The following is a 21,352-nucleotide window of genomic DNA, read 5'->3' as shown; positions in this document are numbered from 1 at the left end:
ATCTGCGCTCGCTCAAATAAATATGACACAAATCACCTCACATTTGGCCGGCCCCCTTTTCCCCATTTTCGACTGTGACATTTGTCTGAAGGAAAAAGTCAATGGCTGCCTTGTTTGTCATTGTTTGTACACTGCTATTATACTATACACTGCTATAATAATCGGGCTTCGAGACAGGGCTAGAGTTTTGAAAGTAGGGTTTCTCATCCCGGTTTGGGATTTGAAGTAGGGTTTGAAACCACGGTTACGCTTTAGGGTTTTTACTATAATTGTGCATGTGAAAAGATTGCTGTAATTGTGCTGCACATGATGACATTTCCCCCCTCGTGTGGACTCGCAGGCTTGGTTGGACGCTTTGGACGAGCACTCAGCCTTCAGCACGCACTACTGCTCCCAGGAGAAGGGCGGCCGGCGGCGGGGCGATGACGACGACGACGAAGAGGAGGAGGAGGAGGAAGGCTCCTCACTGGGCCGGATAGCTGACGCCCTGCAGGTGGCCACCAAACAAAACAAACAAGCAATTAAGAGTCATTAGACAGACAAGAGTGTGGCACAAGGATCACGCTCGTTCGGTCGCGTTTTGCTTGTCACCGCTTCACCGGCTCTGGTGAGGGTTTATAAGTAGTTTATAAGTAGGGTTTCAAGACAGAGTTGGGATTTCAATTTTGATTCTAGTCCAGGCTCACATGCCGCCCACACTCACACTTCATGTTGACGATGTTTGTTTGTTTGTTTGTTCGCCTCTCCCGATGCAGGCGGCGGAGGCGAGCCACGGCCGGCTGCAGCAGGAAGTGGCGGCCGTGCTGTCACTCATCGAGATTGACGGCCTGGCGCAAGGTAACGAGCGGCGCTCTTATTTCACATTTATTGAAATAACCCGGCGAGGTATGAGCAGCCGCGCTTCGGAAAACGTGCGTCTGTAATCTTACGAGAAGCCACGGTGGCACTCAGAGCGGCGCAGAGGCCAAGCAACACAACAATAAACATATAGCGGGATGTGCTCATTAATATTCATGAAGTGAGGGAAATGGAGCAAATCAATGCGCATGAGATGGAAAAATAGGTTTGTGTTGTTTTTGCTTCTCTCCGCCGATTGTGAAGTTGGGGGGGGGGGGGGGGGGGGGGAACTGTTCAGTAGTCTTTGTGTAATTCGGGTGACAAAAAAAATCACATCCGTAAACAAAGCAAAGTAGATTTTATTTTATTTTTTTAATTTATTTATTTATTTATTTTTTAAACAATCTGAACCATCGTGGGACAGGGTTAGGGTTCTAAATTAGGGGTTTAATAACAGGGTAAGGAATTAAGTAGGGTTTTAAGACAGGGTTGGGGTTTCAAAGTGGGGTTACAACACAGGGTTACGGTTCAAAAGTAGGGTTTTATGAAGCGGTTCGCATTCCAAATTAGGGTTCCAAGACAGAGTTAGGGTTGCAAGACAGAGTCAGATTTTCAATTTGTGTTTTAAAACAGGATAAGGGTTCCAAATTAAGGTTTCAGGTTTTGTGTTTCAGATTAGACTGTCCAAACAGGATTAGGTTTATAAAGTAGGGTTTCAAGACAGCATCAGAGTTCCAAATGAGGGTTTTAAGACAGAATTGGGGTTTCAAAATAGGGTTTCAAAACAGGGTTAAGATTCTCAAGTACAGGTTCAAGACAGGGTTTCAAAGTAAAGTTTTAAGGCAGGTTTAGGGTCCTAAATTAGGTTTGGAAGACAGGGTTAGGGTTTCAAAGTAGGGCTTCAAGATGGATTCAGGGTTTCAAAATTGTTTTTTTTAGACAGAGTTAAGGCTTCAACTTGGGTTTTCTACAAGGGTCAATGTTTCCAAGTCAAGTGTCAATCATAGGGTTAGATTTCAAAAAATGGGTTTCAAGCCGGGGTTCAGGTTTCGATGTATGTTTCAAGATAGGGTTTGCATTCTGGAGAAGCTGCGGGCCATCAACGAGCTGTCAAGCCAGACCGGTTCCAACTTGGACGTCTGTCTCGGACTGGTCTCCAAACAGGAAGTGGTGAGTTACCTCTTTGACAGTCACAAAGCAAACCAAGTCAATAAATCGATCAAAATTGAAAACACGTGATACTATTTGGTTTATTTCAACCCTTGTCAACTATACGGGAGGTCTTTATTTGTACAAATGCATTTTTTTGGGAACCATAATAAACAATATTACCAGTATATTATGATTTGGGTCAAGTAAAACCAAACAAAAACTAGAAGGTGCAATTCCCGGAGAAATTGCGTGTGAATGCTGCAATGCCGATTGAGATCATGCGCTTGAATGAGTTGAACACGTAGAAGTTGGAACGGTGGGAATCGGTGGGGAAATAAGGAAACTGTAGCTAAAAATGTAGAATTTGTCTTATTGTGGCTAAAATGTGGGTATTTTGCACAGTGCAGAATGGGGGGAATGTAGTCAGTGGAATGGTCTGAATTGGTGAAGAAATGTGGAAGCAGGGGGGGGGGGCAAGGCAGAATAGAGTGGAATGGGGGAGAATGGGGGTGTTTTAACAACAAAATGTGGAATGTGGGTAATACGGGAATGTGTTTTGAAGAAGTTCTGAATGAGCTGAATGTTTTAAAAGTGAAATAGAATGATGTGAAAGTATTTAGTTGAAAGTGTCGTTGGGAATGAATGGGAATTATTTGGGTGTAAACTGTGGAATTGTAGGTAATGTGAAAATGTTGCGGCTTCGATGCGTAACAGCGCGCGTCGCTTGAATTTTTCGAACACGTCGAAGTTGGAACGGAGTGAATCAGACTTAAAATGGCGAAGGAGAAGCCTGTCCAAAAATGCGGCGGAATAATAAAAATAAAGATAAAAGTAGAATAACATTTGTATGAATGCTTGAGCCTTCACCCAATAAAAAAATGATTATGCACAAAGTCAGTCCGGGTATAACAAATACTATAATAACCAAACACGGACGCGGCATCGGTGATTGTGGCTCTCCTTTCCCACATGTGCGGGCATTATGGTAACGAAATACAATGGAACCTCATCTTATGAATTTCATTTGTTCCGTTACCGCCGTTTGTAACCCGAATCGTTCGTAAACGGAGGTAATGTTTCCCATTCAAATGAATGGAAATGCAATTAATCCGTTCCAGTGACCATGAAACACCAACAAAAAAATGTTACAATGTGTGTTTCCATCCATTTTCCGAAACCACCTATCCTCACTAGGGTCACGGGCGTGCTGGAGCCTATACCAGCTATCTTTGGGCGACACCCTGAACTGGTCGCCAGCCAATCGCAGGGCACATATAAACAAACAACCATTTGTTTCTGTAACTGTGAACAATTACACATTTTGCGCATCGTGATTTCATGTATTCATTCCGTGGCTCTTTCTGGTGTGCCTGCCTTGGCCACCAGGGGGAGGTATAATACATGCATACGTAAAGACTAGAAAAAGGCAGTCACAACTGCTCAGTAGCCATTTTTTGCAGAGGATAAAGAATATTGTTATATTTGTCAGTCTACATGTTTTGCACCACTTTCGTGTTTAAATAGCCGTTAAAGGGTTAGTACTACCTCAACATTGATGCTAGTTTCGTTAGCTCGTGAACTGAGTTTTGCATTGTGTGTTAGCATTAAGTTAGTGGACATTTTTTAGGCAAAGTTAGGTGGTGTTTGGTGAAATAAATGTGTTTTTTTTTGGTCACATGTTTAGTCTTACAGTAAAGTTTAAGTAAGAGTGGCAATAAACAGCTTTGTCTCTCTTTTTTCCCTTTCGTTTTGACGTCTCGTATTGAATGTTTATTCAGCTGTACCTAATAAAGTGTCCATTTTGATTGTACGACACACGAAGACGGCTAAGCCTCCGCTGGCGTTCCTTTCGAGCAGATCGGTCGCCATCTGCAGCAGCAACAGTGTCATTCATGCCTCATGCTCGCTTCCAGAGCTCGGTGTGGGTAGAATAAATAAACAGGAATTAATTAGCGCGCTCATTAAAGGCCAAACAAGCTGCCAGATCATCCGGCGGAAGCTTTCTGAATTGTGACACGTTGCCTCAGCTGGACGAAAGCGTTTCAAGCGAGTCGTGCACTGGCATAAAAGGCGCGTTGTCCCTCCCCCTTGGATTCTCACGAATAGGCTGGCTCTCAGTAAGAATAACCTGAATATTCTCTGGGCGCGCGCACACGCCGCCGCCGAATGTAAAAGAAGCAACGCATTCATTCATTCCCCTGGGAAAAGAAAAGATGGGAAATCTCCAACCCAAAAATAAATTCACTTGTTAAAAATTGACCTTTGTCCTCATTAAATTGCAACTTTAATCTCTTAATATTGCCACTTTCTTGAGAGTAAATGTGCAGCTTTTTAAATCTCTCAATATTTTAAACTTTGTTCTTGTAGAATGATCTCTTTTTTTCTTTAAAAAAAACAAAAAGGATTTTATTTTGATATTACAGCTTTTTATCAAAAATAAAGACTATATTCTCAGATTTTTGTGCCTTTTTTCAAAATGCCTGACTTTTATCTAAAAAAGAAAAATCATACTTTATTCCAGCAATACCATGAGTTTTATCGAAAATATGTGACTTGTTACTTGCACTTTAAAATAAAGTCCTTCTACTTTTTACCTATTTTTTTCTTGAAAATATTCAAATTTTATCTCGGGAAAAAAAAAATCTCTTTTCCCGTAAGATTAACTTTTGTTTAAAAAATGTATTTTTGTTAGATTGACTTTTCCCCAAAAATATACCAATTTGTATCTCAAAAAGATTAAAAAAAAAAAAAATTTTAATCAAGTAATCTGCAATTTTTTACCTCTTGTTTTTTTTTGTAACTCTTCACGATGAGACCAAGGTAAATCCTTTCAAAACTTTCTCCACCATCAATGTGATCTGTTAAGAAAAGCCTACTAGAACATCAGAACTTTATTTGGGGTTATTTAGACGCACTTTAAATGGTGGCATGTGTGTGCTGACTGCCATGTAACATAAATTTGAATGTGTTTGCTTAATTCTGAAGACAACCACATCCCCAGTTATAAGAGGGTGTGCACACCTTTGCAACCACATTGTTTCAATTGGACATGCGAGTGTTTTACGAGCGTGGTCGCGGACCGAATTAAACTCGTATCTCAAGGCACCGGCGATAGTAGTATGGGTTTTTAACGGGCGATTGCCCGGCGACCGGTTCAGGGTGTACCCCGCCTCTCGCCCGAGGATGGCTGGGATAGGCTCCAGCACGCCCGCGACCCAAGTGAGGATAAAGCGGTAGAGGAAATGAAAATGGAAGTAGAGTAGCAGCAAAGTATTTATATTTCGTCACTTCCTACTGCTGCTCGTTTGAAAGGAAATTTTGCATTCTCTTCAATTCAATGTTTGCGTTCCTCTCCTCGTATGTATAATGTACACACAGTATAGTGTTTCATTGTGTGTGTGTGTGTGTGTGTGTGCAGGTGCGTAGCATGAAATTGGAGCTGGAGGTGGAGAAGAATAAGATCCTGTCGCAAGCGCTGCAGACGCTGGCCACCGAGCACCACGAGCTGGAGCAGGTCGTGGTCAGGGGCTCCGGCGGCCTCAGCGACGATGAGTTCCACGACGCCGTGTCTGGTCAGTTGAATATTAGGATGTTTTGTTTTTTTCACAAAAATATACCACTTTTAAGGCTCTAAAAAGTCTGACTTTATTTGAGGAGTATCACGAAGAAATGTACAACTTTTTATCGAGAAGAAAAAAAACGGACCATTGTGGTAATTTTATGACTGAGAGTATCCAACATTTTATATGAAATTATCTTGCTTTATGTATATGAGGTTCAGATTTTTTAAATACAAAATATATGACTTTTTAGCAAGAAACAAGCCGACCCTCTTCTTGTAATATGATTTTATTATTGTATTGAGACTTTTAAGTTGAAATTTTCAAAAAAATTATCTTAAAAAAAAAACAACACTTTATTCTTTTAATATTTTTTTTTAAAATGTACCACCCTTACAGAAAAATACATAGATCTTCTGCTCATGATATTACACCTTTTTTTAATTGAAAATAAATGCCTTTGAATTTTGAAAATTTGACTTTATTCTAGTAATATTGAAAACTTGTTTCATCCCCCCAGCAATCTTACTTTATTTTTGTACTATGAATATTTTTTTCAAAAAATATAAAGCAATCTGAAATCAATTTTAAAATTTTAACTTTACTTTCATATTTGTTCTTTGAAAATATGACTGATTCTTTTATGGTAACTTTTTTCTTGAAAATGTGCCACGTTTAATCTTGGGGGGAAAAAACTCACTTTATTCATCATCTGAATTTGTTATCATTTTTTTTTAAATATATGATCTATCTTGACAAAATATTACTTTTTTATTTTAATATTATGACTTTAGTAATATAATATTATATAATAACATACTATAATATTTCAACAAAAAAATCCTATCAGATGAAATGATTTTAGTTTAAAAATAAAATATGATTTATCTTGGAAGAAAGAAATACTCGTAATGTTTCAACTTTATATATTTTTCTTTTAAAAAAAATCTGACTTTATTCTTCTGACATTGTCCTCATAATCTGTTCCACCAGGTTCCGACTCGGAGCTCTCCCTGAGCGGCTTTGAGACGGTGGCGAGTCATTCCTTCGAGGAGGAGGAAGAGGACGACAAGGAAGGCGGCGTCATGCTCGCCAGCAGCGGCAGCGGCCGTCGTCCCGACGCCGTGTTGCGGGGCCATCTCCATAGCAACGAGGCGCAGACGCAACCCAACGGGGTCACCAAGTATAGGTCAGCGGCGCACGCCGACTTCCTAAATGAGACGCTCAAGATTTTCGGGGGGAATAAAGTACAGAGAGGCAGAAGTGACGTGGGATTTTTTTGGGGATTAGTGAATTAGTTGCTGACAGAAAATTAATATTATCAAACTTTTTTTTTTTTTTTAATATTGAGTGGCAGTACGGAACACAGTGACGGTTCTAGGAGGGGGGGTGGGGGAGGGGTGGGTTCGGTGTTGTGCCAACCAAGTTATTTTGTGACTCGACTTGTCCAGCAAAATTTTCATTCAGCCCCCCCCACTCAATTTAGAACACTTAAATTGGGAAAATATGAATCTTTCGTCCAAATTCCCCAAAGATCAAGAAGGTACACTTTAAACCCTTTTTTGAAGCCTCATCCAATTCAGCCTGTTTTGAGGGGGCAGTCCTGTTTCATGATAATGAGCTCTAGCACTTCTCTTCATTCTTGTAATATTAACAGTTTTTTTTTTATTTTGGAAAAAATGTGACCTTATTCTCATAATATTCCAATTTAATTCTCGTAATATTAATATCCTCTGGATAGAAATATCAATTTATTGAATTATAATTAATGAAATTTAGTCTCGTAATTTTTGGATGTCATTATTTCAATAATCGTTTTGTTAAAAATCTACAATTTTTTTAATCTTGAAAATACTTACTTTATTCAAGTATGATGATCTTTTTACCTTGAAAATATACACGTTTTAATCTTAAAAAATCCAGACATAAATGAGAAATAAAATCAGATTTAAAAATAAAATCAAGTTTTTAATCTAAAAAAAATTGAAGAACATCCAAATGCGACACTTTTCTTGTAATATTATGACATTTTTCTCTTGATATGATGTCTTTATTTCGAGAGTTTTTGATATTGGAAAGTTTTCCTTTCATCTAGTAGTATTGTTACTTTTTTTTAATTATTTTTTTTTACTTGTTTCATAAATATATATATACTTTTTTTCTCTTACTTTCTAATCTCGAAAAATATATCTTTATTCTGGTAATATTATCCATCCATCCATTTTCTTTACCGCTTCTCCTCACTAGGGTCGCGGGCTGCTGGAGCCTATCCCAGCTATCTTCGGGCGGGAGGCGGGGTACACGCTGAACTGGTCGCCAGCCAATCGCAGGGCACAACAAACAACCATTCGCACTCACAGTCACACCTACGGACAATTTCGAGTCTTCACTCAACCTACCACGCATGTTTTTGGGAGTGGGAGGAAACCGGAGTACCCACGAAGGCACGCGGAGAACATCCAAATGCCACGCAGGCGACTTTTAAAAATATATATATAAATATATATTTTAAACCTCAAAATATCTAGAAAAAAAGATAAATAAAATTCAAAATTAGCTTCATGATATTACCACTTTGTTTTCTTGACCACCCGACTATTATTTTCTAATTCCTCTCCACCGACATGAGGCTATTATTACCTGCCAAACTGCTCTCCCCGTCGCTCCTATTATTTATTTTCGCCTCTGAGCTCTTTCCACTTGCTGCGCTGAATAATTTAGAGCGCCGGTGCCCCCAAAAGACTGGCACGGAAAGGACAGGTGTCTTTGTCTTAGCCGTTTAAATATTGATTGGGGCTCGGCGTAAGGCGGCATGTAATCAATCACTCTGTTGACCGCTTCCTGCAGGCACCTTTTAAATAAACCGCTTCGGCTTGCACATAATTGGCGCCGTGTGGTGGTGCAAAATTCTCAGCTATTTGGACAAATAATGCAAGGGTTACCATTAAGACATCAGACAAGAATTTCGGGAAGCCTGATTTTATTGCTCGGTTTTTTGGGCGAGATATTTTTGGATTATTATTATTCAAAAGTTGCATATTTTTTATTTAAAAACATATTGAATATTAAAAGAATAGAGTCATAATGTTACGAAATTAATGTTGTAATATTACGAGACTAAAGGGTGAATTCTTATTCGTAAAAAGGTTGTATGTTTTGAGAAAAAAAGTTGTAATATTTCACGAGTGAAGTCATAAGATTACCAAAACAATTATGACAATAAAGTCTAAATTATTTTAGAATCAAGTTTTATGCTTTTAAAAACAAAGTTTAAATAATACACGATAAATTTAATAGTACAAAAATAAAATGTGATTTTATTTTTGGGGGAACTTGTGCGTTTTGATAAAAAGGTCATAATATTACAAGAATAAAATGTCTTTTTTTTATTTAAAGGTTTTATCATTTGAGAGCAATATTATTACATGAATAACATAATAAGGAAAAATGTAATATTACGAGAATAAAGTCAGAATTTAATAGAGGAAAAGTTGTATATTTCAAAAACAAAGTCATAAGATTAAAAGAATAAAGTCACTATTATTAAAAAAAAAAAAAAAAAACAACAATATGCAAGAATAAAGTCAAAATAATAATGTAATTTTACAGGAATAAAGTCAGATTTTCTTCAAGAAAATCTTTTTTAATTTCCCCCAAAAAGTTATATTACAATCAAAACTATGTAATACTACAGTACAAGAAAAATGTGTTTTTTCTTTTAAAATATTTTGATTATTATTATTTTTTTTTTTTTTAGTCAAAATATTTATTATTACAAAATAAAGCCTTAAAGCCATAGTATTACACACACACAAAAATACATCCTCATAAAATGTCTCTGATTCCTGGTAGCGTTTTTGCAAGGCCACTTGTTACTAGGCAGATTTTATGAGGGTTGATCATAACTGCACCATTGGCCAATAAAAAAATAAAAAAATGTCAGTTTGAAAACAGTTACAAATTACACCCAAAACATCACTATAAGAATGAGTACACTTCTTTTAAGTCCAATGCCCGTCTTGAGACTTCCAATCCCGCAGGCCACATTTATTACAACCACGGCCGAGCGTGTCATCGGGTTTTGTTGCAGCGTGTCACTCAATTCATGAGAAGCCTTCTTAGCTGGCCAAGACTTAAATAAGATATGACGCCTGCAGCTATTGTGTGTCTGCCATATTTAATCAAATAGGCGCAGTCAGCTGAGAGTCATTTTCAGTATAATTCTTCGGGGATTGCGTTGAAAGCTGATAGAAGTGAGTATTAAAAGGGACATATTATGGAAAATGGACAAATACAGCGGTGCCTTGACTTCTGAGTTTAATTCGTACAGAAGAAGATGGTCGTAACTAAGCTGCAGCGATATTAGTTGTCCTTCGCAGAGCATAAAGAATATAAAGTATGGTCTGTCTGCATGTGTTGCTGCCGTTTGTGTTCAGATATAAGTTGTTTAAAGGGTAAAAACTCATCATAACTTTATTTCTTGGAAAAAAATAATTACTTTTTACCTCATAATGAGAATGGAAATAAATGTATTTTTTTAATCAAGGAAAAAAATGGATTTTGTTCTATTATATCATATCTCTTTAAAAATAAAAGTTTCATCTTAAAATAAATCTGATTTTATTCTCATAACATTACAATTTTTATTGTTAAAAAAGACTTTTTAGCACAAAAAATGTCACATTATTCTCATAATTTTTTTTTTGTTAATTCTTGACAATAAATTACTTACCTCGTGAAAATCAAAATTTCTTGTCATATTATGACTTTGTTAAACAGAATATATATGACTTTTTAGCTACAAAATCTGGCAATATTCTGATAAAATGACTAATTATTTTCTTGAAAATACAACCTCAATTCTAATGAAGTTGGGACGTTATGTAAAACATAAATTAAAAACAGAGTACAATGATTTGCAAATCATGTTCAACCTATATTTAATTGAATACATCACAAAGACAATATATTTAATGTTCAAACTGATCAACCTTGTTTTTCGCAACTAATTATGAATTTAGAATTGTATGGCTGCAACACGTTCCAAATAAGCTGGGCCAGGGTCATGTTTACCACTGTGTTACATCACCTTTTCTTGTAACCACATCCAATAAACGTTTGGGAACTGAGGACACTAATTGTTGAAGCTTTGTAGGTGGAATTCTTTCCCATTCTTGCTCGATGTACGGCTTCAGCTGTTCAACAGGCCGGGGTCTCCGTTGTCGTATTTTACGTTTCATAATGACACTTGACATAATGAACACTTTCACTTTGCATCAGTCCATCTTAGATGAGCTCGGGCCCAGAGAAGCCGGCGTTGTTGATAAATGGCTTTTGCTTTGCATAGTAGAGTTTCAAGTTGCACTTACGGATGTAGCGCCGAACTTTACTGGCATTGGTTTTCTGAAGCACCGTGTGCTGATATCCTTTAAAAATCTGGCTTTGTTCTCATACTGCAACTTTTTCTTGAAAATGCGCGATTTAATCCCCCCCCCCCAAATGTTTTACCTTATTCCTTGTCATAATATTAGGACGATTGCTTGTTTTGTAATGTGGGGGGAAAAATGCACAATATGTCTTCGTTTAATGCGTGTTTGTTGTTTCAGGACGAGCTTGCCTTCACCCATGTTTTCAAGAAATGACTTCAGCATTTGGAGTATTCTCAGAAACTGCATCGGAATGGTGAGAATGTACAGAATGCTCATCTCTCAACATGCTGGTTAAAATTGTTTCATTAAAGATATCATGTTCTGTATAGTTTTGCGAGAATTATACACCTAGACCAATGAGCCATGTGTTGTGCTCAGTCACCCACTTCCTTGGCACATGGTGCACGTGTGACAATTGCCAGGAACCATTTAAAACGGGCTTCGTCCGGGGCTCAGGGACGGTTTTTTAAATGTCTTTATGTCTCGAAAGTGTTCTGTTTTCGTACGAGAGCGAAGGAGCCACGAGGTGTGCATTGTGACCAACATACTCGTCACATGGTCCCCCGTGTGACAATTTCCAGAAAAAGTGGGATGGTCCAGCATCTGAAGACAGGACCACTCACATCCTAAGCGAGAATCATATCCCTACTCCAACAACCTGCGAATTGCCAGTATTGTCTATCTCACTTGTCACAATTTCCGGAGAACAAAAAAAAGGGGGGCTCGGGATCTGTCTCATCCAAATAGTTTTCCTAAAGTGAAACCCTTTTAAGTGTTTGTAGACTAAAACTATCACACATACAGTCGACATACTAAATTGTGACTGAAACTAATAAGCATTTTTGTCCAAAAGACTAAAACTAAGATGGCACTCCTTAATGAGCCTTCCCCCGGCGTGGTCTCCAGGAGCTCTCCAAGATCGCCATGCCCGTGATCTTCAACGAGCCGCTCAGCTTCCTGCAGCGTCTGACCGAGTACATGGAGCACACGTACCTCATCCAGCGGGCCAACGCCGCAACGGAGTCCCTTGACAGGATGAAGGTAGACGAACCGGAGCCCAAAGCAGCAGAAGGATGGCTTCGATGGGAAAAGCCCAGACCTAAATTCAATAGAACATGACACGATTGGGGACGAGAGGGCAATGGCCGTGCTTAAATGCACACTCGCCAGTAAGTGATTTTGATTCTGCTACTTTTCTTGTCAGTGTGTGGCGGCCTTTGTCGTGTCTGCCGTGGCGTCGCAGTGGGAGAGGACGGGCAAGCCCTTCAACCCGCTGCTCGGAGAAACCTACGAACTGGTCAGGTTGGTGTGTTTCGATCCGGTCATTTAAGCCGCTGCTTCTCAACCTTAATTGAGCCAAGGCATCTATTTTACAAAAAAATCTCAATGCAAACCATCGGACACCAGTATCACAAAAAGTACATATTGAATTTCAGTTGACTTGCAAATGTAATTTGTGTGAAATCTGAGCCTTTTAAATTGAACACAAAGCAATTATTCTGTTGTATGAATGGCGACAGTTGGTTACAGGAGCAGTTGTTTGTAGATTTATAATTACCATAACATCTATGCTAATTCACGTTAACCTGTCTGTGGCATTTCGCATCGTACGTTAGCATTGAGCCATTTAACTTTTGGTTGGTTTGGTTGAATATTTTGATGTTTAAATCTAAAGTATGACTGATTCCTATGTTATGCTCTTGATAAGATGGAAAGTCAAGTCTTTTCATAAACAAATCTCAAGTCCTAAAATTGGCGACCTAAGTCTTGACTCTTGTGAATGGAGTCCAGCACTGCCACGCCCTCTGGGAATTATGACTATTATTTGATCCCATCAATCCAGGGAGGATCTTGGTTTCCGGCTCGTATCGGAGCAGGTGAGCCACCACCCTCCCGTGAGCGCCTTCCACGCCGAGGGCCTCCAGCAGGACTTCGCGTTCCACGGCTCCATCTATCCGAAACTCAAGTTCTGGGGGAAGAGTGTGCAAGCCGAGCCCAAAGGCGTCCTCACGTTGGAGCTGCCCAAGTGAGGACCACGAAAATACCATACGTCCTTTCACTTCCTAATGTGACTCTAAAAAGGCTTTCGGTTTTGCCGTGCAGTCACAACGAAGCGTACACGTGGACCAATCCCACGTGCTGCGTGCACAACATCATCGTGGGCCAGCTCTGGCTCGAGCAGTATGGAAGTGTGGAGGTGATCAACCACAGGTAAGAGGATTTCCTCAAATAACAGCCTCCACTCAAATCATTATGATTACAATGAATAACAATAATAATAATAATAATAATGCTCCTTGCTGCTGTGTGTTTGCGCAGAACTGGTGAAAAATGCTGCCTTAACTTCAAGCCATGTGGCCTTTTTGGTAAAGAACTGCACAAAGTCGAAGGGTACATACTGGATAAAAGGTGCACTTTACACACACGTACACACACAAATCGGTGTTTAACAGTGTGTTGTTTAATTGCCGTCATATACAATGGATAAAAGATATACGTTGCTCTGTTCAATATAGATCATTTCCAGCATTAATGTGAACTGTAACCTCGAGAGCAAAATGAATCTCTCTTCGAGAGGGGAAGTAAAAATAAACAACTGAGATCAGGTGGTAGCACAAGTGTGCACACCCTCATAAATCGGGATGTGGCTGTGCTAGGAATTTACCAATTGCATTCACACTAATGGTTAATGGGAGTCCGCACACACTCGCCACCATTTAAAGTGCCTCTGAGTTAAAAAATAAATACATTTAAAAATCCTACTTTATTCTCATAATATTGCAATATTTAACAAAAAATATAAAGACATTTTAGCTTGAAAAAAAACAGACTTTATTTGAATAAAAGTCTGGCTTTTTTGTAATAAAATAAAGTCCTTTTTTTTTTTCATTCGACTGTCAAAAAAAACAGGGTGCAAATGAACGTCTAACAGCTGACTGTTTAATTGCTGTCATTTACAAATTTAAGTACAAAGCATACTTTTCATCGTCTCTTTAATCACACTTCATCATTTCTCGTGTACTTTCATTATTTCCAAGCCCCGTTGTCATCACTCTTGCTTTAGAGTGGTCCAGATAAAAGACTTTGCACCAAACACATCATGTATGCGCTTTCTGGTTATTAAAATCCAAATATCCTCACCCTTCATTATAGTTCCGAGCCAGCATGATTTAAATGCGCTTTAAGTATACTTTAGTAAAATTATTTGTCAAGCAAAACCGGCAGCGTGAAGTGCTTTGGCTGGACTCCAATCGCCAAGCATATTATTAATTAACGATTCCCCCACAATTAGTCATGTTGCACTTTCGCAAAAATGAAACACAACTGTTGATGTTCCATTGTCCGAAAAAGAAGACAAATTGCTGATGTCGTACACCCCTAAAGAGAACGCTTATTATTGATGTTACTCTTCTCTAAAATCAAATCAAACTGTTGATGTTGCTTTTTCCTAACAAGACCAACTGTTGAAGTTTGACTTTCCTAAAAAGAAGAAAGCTTTCAATGCTGTACTTTCCTCAAGAGAAGATAAACAATTGATGTTGCGCTTTCCTAAAGAGGAAACAAAACAAGTGGTTGCACTTGCTCAAAAATAAGACAAACCATTGTTGTTAAACTTTCCTCAAAGAAGACAAGCAAAATTAAATGTCAAAACTGTAGGAAAAGCAGCCAAGTGGGAATAAAGAGGAACGCAACAAAATTGCGGCGCTGGTGGCTCATTGAGGATGGTGGGATCAGCTGGGTTCCTTTCTTTTTCTTTTTTTTTTTGCTGTGCATTTAAAACCGTTGACCGCGAGACCACCACTGCATGTGCATTTTGTGACAATACTCGGCCACAGCCACAAATGCTGATAACGACAGATATTGTGTGTTTCCTTGTCACAGCCTAGCAAGAAAACAAGCAAAAATAATGACTGTGTGTTTGTGTGTGTGTGTCTATATTTTGCACACGAAAGTAAAAAGAAGTTGTGCGCGCTGTACGGCAAGTGGACCGAGTGTTTGTACGTCATTGATCCCGCTGCCCTGGAGACTCACAGGAAAAGCGACAGGAAAGGAGTACAAGGCAAAAACACCAGCAGAAAGGTAACAACTCTATTGCATTACTGTGACTATAAAGTATAATAAAACACCGTATTATCTGTACAGGCCATGTTTGAAGTAACATTTAAATATTTTTAACCGAAATACTAGTGTAAAAACAAGTTGTTCGGATTTTTTGGTATGGTCGATTTCATATAAGGAACATATTAGATAAAGAGTAAGAAGTCTAAATGACTCGTGCTCGAGCCAAGTTTTGATGATGCACGTTCCTGAAAAGAGGGCAACGTACTGATGTTGCACTTGACTAAAAGACAGACAAACTAAAATGAGCTCAGATTTGGAGTTGAAATTCATAATACTTTGATGGAAGTAATGTAATAGTGTACACCTGCTGCATCCTTTCCAGGGTGGCAGCGAGGAGGACGTTCCCTCGCAAGCGCCCGATAGTGTGGACGTGATTCCCGGCAGCCAGCTACTGTGGCGGATCGCCCCCCGCCCAGCCAACTCTGCCCAGGTCAGTTTTGAAAATGCACTTCTACCGGGTAGCCCCCGAAAGACAATAAAAGCTTGGACTGCATTTTCACTCGTGGAGGCAGCTCACTCGTGGAAGCAGCCTAATTATACTGATCAATTATTTAGATTCAAAAGCTTTCACTTTAGATTCACAGATTCACTTTATTTGTGTCTAGGGTTAGGGTTAGGTAAATTAACTGACTCTTTTGTTTATTATTTTAATGCTATAAACAGAATATTAGCCAAAAATGGTTAGAAATTACAATCGTAAAGTTACATAACGTTGTTTAAAGTTGTTCATCTTTGCGAAGAAAATTCTAATTTACCAGAATAAGTCTTGTTTTTTTAAAGAGAAAAAAAGTGCTGTTTTTTTTTAGATATTAACAAGTTGTTTATTTTCCAGGGAAATAAATTGTATTTAGGAAAATAATTTTTTTGAGTTTTCAAAAAAATATATAAATGTATTATTTTTTTATGCTAAAGGGTTGCATATTTATAAAAAAAAAAAAAGCTGTTGACTAATTTGTCTGTTAATAAAGGTCTTTATTTATTTATGTATTTGTTGTATTTATTACAAGCAGAAATTCCGATTTCAAAACAAAAAGTCATATTGCTCAAGATAAAAACTCGTATGACGACTACTTAGAGTTACACTTGTCCCCTTGAAATAATGCAAATTTGCCCTGTCACCTAATCACAGATGTACAGCTTCACGACCTTCGCCATGCAGCTGAACGAGCTGCACGAGGACACGGCAGGCGTCCTCCCTCGGACAGACTGCAGGATGAGGCCCGACATTCGAGCCATGGAGAACGGCGACATCGGTATAACGACTCGTTTTGAAAACTGCGTGCCCTAAATGCGTCATCTTTGAGGACACGGTTTATGGCAGTGATTCTTGAACTGTGGTATGAGTGCTCTCTCTAGTGGTAGGAAAAAAGAACCCCAGCCAAAGTCCAGTTCAGTTGTATTTAACTTTTAAGTGACATCCATTTGCATTTGCTCTGAAAAAAAAAATTTTTTAAACATGTTTTCAATTAAACTCACATTATACGTTTGTAAATTCTGCATAATGCTACAGTGGCTTACAATTATGTTAAATACACTTTTTAGGAATAAAACCTCTGCCTCGTTTTTTTAGGTGGTACTTGGTTTCAAAACTTGTGAGAGCTACTGGTTTATAGAGTTCTTAAACTTGCTGCTGTTCCCACAGACTTGGCCAGCGAGGAGAAGAAAAGACTGGAGGAGAAGCAGAGGGCCACCCGCAAAAAAAGCTCCAAAATGGACGACGTGTGGAAGATGAGGCGAGTTTGTCGAATGAAAACTTCTTCTTGAAATCGCTCCACTCGACGGGCAATCAGTCATCCGTGCAAAATCTTTTAATTGGAGCCTAAATGGGCACTGGCCATCTTTGTTAGTGACAAGACAGAGCCGTCGAAGGCCGTGTCACCAAAAATGGGCCATAATTGATCGTTGGTATTCACAGTTTGTCTCTGTTTAATTCGCGAAGATGAGCGGCCATTTGTGTTAATTACACGCACTCGGCGCCTCGTTGGAGAAGTCCTTTTTGGCAGTTCGCTTTGTTCCTCGCCCCGGAGTTGTATTAAAAGGTTAATTACGCTCTCAGGCCCCGAATATGGCGCTTTATTCAGATTGTTAGCTTAGCTCGCAAAGAAAGACGTAGCTAGCCTTTAGCTCGCTAATTAACATCACAGAAGTATTCTGGGCAAAAAAAAGACTGTCAATAAAAGCATTATGGAGCCACATACGCACATAGCATATTTCTTAAATACCATCCACGAATAAATAGACCCCTCCTTTTCCACATTAGAAAAAAAAAATATTCGGAAGTATAATTTTGTCCCTTCATAGACTCTACTGACATGAAATAGTTAACATAATTTCCCTCACAGAATTAATAAATCATTAGTAGCCAATATTTTTCAGGCTAATGTTGAAAGATGAGTTTGAAATTATAAAGTGTTTTGGGGTATAGTTAGGCTTTAAACTCGTAGAATATAAAGTGAATAGCAACAATTTGCAAGTCACTGATGCCTCCGAAAAGGTTTATATTTCTCTATATATGCCACAAGATAGCAGCAAAGCACTACTTTTCTATTTGAACGTGCTATTGCCTGTTTAAATGAAGCTCCTCCCCTTATTTCTACATAGTTCCAAATGTTCGCTATTCACATCAGGGCTTGGTCCTTAACGCTCATGAATTGTGCTTGTTGTAAAGCTTTCCTATATATATATATATATATATATATATATATATATATATATATATATATTTTTTTTTTTTTTTTTTTTTTTGTGTGTATTAAATGCTTGAGCTAAACAGATTGTTTATTTCTCCTTCCTTGTCTGTTTTTTGCTCGCTGAAGGAGCCCCGCACTTTGCCCAAGGTTAGACTCTGACGTCTACGTGCTCAACATTTGTGATACGGTATCGTCAAAAATCATTTAAAAGAAAAGCCTTTCATATCCTCCGCGCGTTGATATCATCTTGAAATGTTCTCCCCCCGTCGCTTGTTGAGATGGGCTTGACAGGGCTGGTGGGTGACAATGTGCTGTTATCGCTCATCTCCTCTACTTTCACCCACTCAACCGCCTCCCTGCCTTCCACGAGATCCTTCCCCTGGTTGCGTGCTTTAAATGCAACCTGAGAGAACACAGAGTTAATTTTACATAAAGGAGTATTTGTATTTTTGGTCACAATTTAAAACAGTTCCCAGGTGCCTTAATTCCAAATCACCCCAGGCGTCCAAATAAGGCAGTGAGCGTTCAATCAGAGTGTGAATGAAGATAGTCATTTGGATTTTTCAATGCCTGTAAGCCCCGCCCCACCACACCTTTCCACACCACTGTTCTGGAGACCCAACTATTTGTATACAAGCAATTGAAAAGTCCATTTTTCATGATACCGTAAATTCTCATGTATAATGCACATTTTTTTCCCCTCAAGAAAAAAACACTCAAGAAAAAAACATTCAAGTCAATAGTCTGTATTATACATAGGTATAGTAAAAGAAAATTATTTCAAAGTCAAATGAGGTATGAGTAAATGTGTATTTTAGAACAGCCATTAATTAGTTTTAAAGCTGCAGTGTTAAAATTAAACACTATAGAGTGCATAACAATAATAAATACATTCTTAAAGGACAAGTAAACATCACTAATAATAATAATAATGATCAGAATTTACGGGAAAAACAAATTAGGAGAGGGTCACCACTAACATTTATTGCATACACTGTAAATGTATCAAGGGATAGAAAGTCAAGGGTGCGCATTATACATAGGAAGAAGGTTTTTTGGGGGGGTCAATTTTGGGGGTGCGTGTTATTCTCGAGTGCGTATTATAAACGAGAAATGATGGTATGTCCTCTTTAAGTGTCAATAACACTCCTTGCTTACTGGTCGTCTGCTTGTCTTGGTTCTTAGGTGGTTCCAGCAGGGCCCCAATCCGCACACCGGCTCTCAGGACTGGATCTTCACTGGCAGATACTGGGACAGGAAGTATCCTCATCTACCAGACATTTACTAGAATTCTCCACAAGCAATACGTACTCATGAACTGTGGCCTTAAACTGCGTTGACACTCTAGAAGTGTGCATATACTGTAAATGTCAGTATCTCTGGGGGGTTTTACATAAATGTTCATCATCGAGGATTTTTAGCTCCTGTGTGTGTGTTAGATTTAATAGGCTCCTTTCTATTTTAAAAAATCCGTGTTGTTTTTGTGTACAGTATAAATGCATCCTGAGCCATCAAAAACCTCATTTTCTTCCGTACAAAAGAAAAACCATGTATTTACATGTATATAAAGAGGACAATATCTAAGATTGTTATGCACTGACACCAACCGGTCACTTTATTAGGTACACCTGTAAAAACCTAATGACACCAAATATAAGAGCTTCATTGAAAATTGTGCCTCTGGGTTCTCTGTCCATGTTGCTTCCTTTTTTTTTTTTTTTTTTTTCTTCAAACCATTGAAGCTGTGGTAATGCAAATGTAATGAAACCCCCCAAGGGTGTGGATTTTTGTCTGATAAACATTTTCCACTTACTGTAATGCCCTCACGTTTGGGCAAGGAGAGCCACTGTCACCAATGCACTTTCAATCATTTATTGAACGGGACAAGCAGCCAAACACACAAATACAAAATGAAAACACTCGCAAAGACCACGCGCGCACTGAAATAACCAGCCAACACGACACTGTCACTCATTAGGCCACACTACTTTAAGGCACACATACAACACACAAATACTATAGTAGATAAAGTAATTACACTTTATAAAACCATTTTTTTCTTTAATTTCTCTTTTATGTTTTATTGTTGTTGTATACACTACAGCACTATTTGTCGTTTTTAAAAACGTGACAAAAAAAAACGCTGGTGATTTTTTTTTGCAGGGCTGAAACAGATTAATGCAATTTTAATTCATTCCAATGGGGGAAATTGATTTGATAAAAGAGTAAACTGAGTTACAAGCTTGGTCACGGAACAAATTAAACTCCTAAGTCAAGGTACCACTGTATTTATTTACTACAAATAATATATCTTTGTTTATCTATCTATGCCAGCGATGCATAGTGACAGGCCGAACAATTAAATGCTCTTCCACTAGACAGCAGAAGGCACATAGTGTAATTAACCTGTGTATCCATTATAGTCTTTTCTAAAATAGGCCTACGTGCCCCCAGCTCAATAAAGGTTGGGAAATACCGATCTCGACAACCAACAGCACTTCCTGACCTGACTTCCTTGCCCTCCTCTCAGTATGCAGGACACACGTTGAAGTCCACCAGGCCGATCACCCTCGCTGCCCGTGCCTCGAACGCAACGCGCCTGCCATTCATAATCATGTTTCTCAAGCAGCCCAAGTACGGAGATGTCACGGGGGCCTCGCTTGACTCTAAGGCCCCTGTAAAAAAAATATATATATATATATTTATATAATACAAATATTAAGCTCTTGTGCACTCTTTTTGAAGTAAGTCTTAGTGTGATTTCATACCTCCAATGTGAAGTAATCCCTGTGTTGTAGAGGAGGGAAAAGATGCAAAGGGTCCCGCCTTCTTTTCAGACGTGGCGTCCACCATTAGCATGAGGTCTTTTTCTCCTTTGGATACTAAGCACAAAGGATTGTGTCAAATGTAACAAAACTGTTTTTGCATCATGATTTCAGCCTTTAATTCAATGGACATTGTGCTGCTCCTTCTGATGTATGTGCCATAGCCACCAGGGGGCCAAATAATACACATAAAACACATATTTGAAGAAGAAGGTCACAACTAAACTCAGTAAGATACAATAATATTTGTTGTTTTTCGCAGCGCATGAGGAATATATGCATGTGAGTATTGTTATATTGTCTGTCTGCATGTGTTGCTGCAGCATTGTGTTCAGCTATCCATTGCTTAAAGACTTATAACTACCACATCATCTATGCTAGTTTTTTAGCCCATCTATGGTGTTTTACATTGTGAATTATCATTAAGCTAGCAGACATTTATAAGGCAAAGTTATGAGGTTTGGTTAAATACACAACGTGGAATTCTCACAGTAAACCTGAGTGACAGTGCAGCAGCTCCTTGTGAGTGTTCGCAATTTTTATTTTTGTCTTTGACTGTTTTTCCCATTCACTTAACAGCTAAAAGTGCGAATGTGGCTGTCCTGGTCCACGAGTTACAGTACTGTAATTGCGCCTTCTTTTTTTTTTCACTTCACAACAAGCGGTTACGTATCTAAAGCTTGCATTTATCTCAAATTTTGGCTGGCAAAGCAAAGCAAAAAAAAAATCCACCGACT

At 38.6% G+C, this 21,352-nt stretch overlaps 1 protein-coding gene across 1 annotated transcript in view; it reads left to right on the top strand.

Moving 5' to 3' along the window:
* osbpl1a (oxysterol binding protein-like 1A) overlaps positions 1 to 19,444 on the top strand; it is a 43,654-nt gene extending 24,210 nt beyond the window's left edge. Inside the window, 16 exon segments of the mRNA XM_061683626.1 lie at positions 341 to 493; positions 756 to 837; positions 1,904 to 2,007; positions 5,408 to 5,561; positions 6,543 to 6,738; positions 11,156 to 11,231; positions 11,885 to 12,019; positions 12,183 to 12,280; positions 12,822 to 13,004; positions 13,082 to 13,189; positions 13,298 to 13,387; positions 14,932 to 15,058; positions 15,423 to 15,530; positions 16,230 to 16,353; positions 16,743 to 16,833; positions 18,976 to 19,444. Of these exon segments, the coding sequence (XP_061539610.1) occupies positions 341 to 493; positions 756 to 837; positions 1,904 to 2,007; positions 5,408 to 5,561; positions 6,543 to 6,738; positions 11,156 to 11,231; positions 11,885 to 12,019; positions 12,183 to 12,280; positions 12,822 to 13,004; positions 13,082 to 13,189; positions 13,298 to 13,387; positions 14,932 to 15,058; positions 15,423 to 15,530; positions 16,230 to 16,353; positions 16,743 to 16,833; positions 18,976 to 19,078 (1,932 nt within the window). The 3' untranslated portion in view covers positions 19,079 to 19,444.
* The last annotated feature ends 1,908 nt before the right edge of the window (positions 19,445 to 21,352 follow it).

This window comes from Phycodurus eques, chromosome 8, assembly GCF_024500275.1.
Source record: "Phycodurus eques isolate BA_2022a chromosome 8, UOR_Pequ_1.1, whole genome shotgun sequence".
In the NCBI taxonomy this organism is placed as follows: domain Eukaryota; kingdom Metazoa; phylum Chordata; class Actinopteri; order Syngnathiformes; family Syngnathidae; genus Phycodurus; species Phycodurus eques.
Note: the sequence above shows the minus strand (reverse complement) of the source record. Positions and strands in the feature narration are given on the sequence as shown.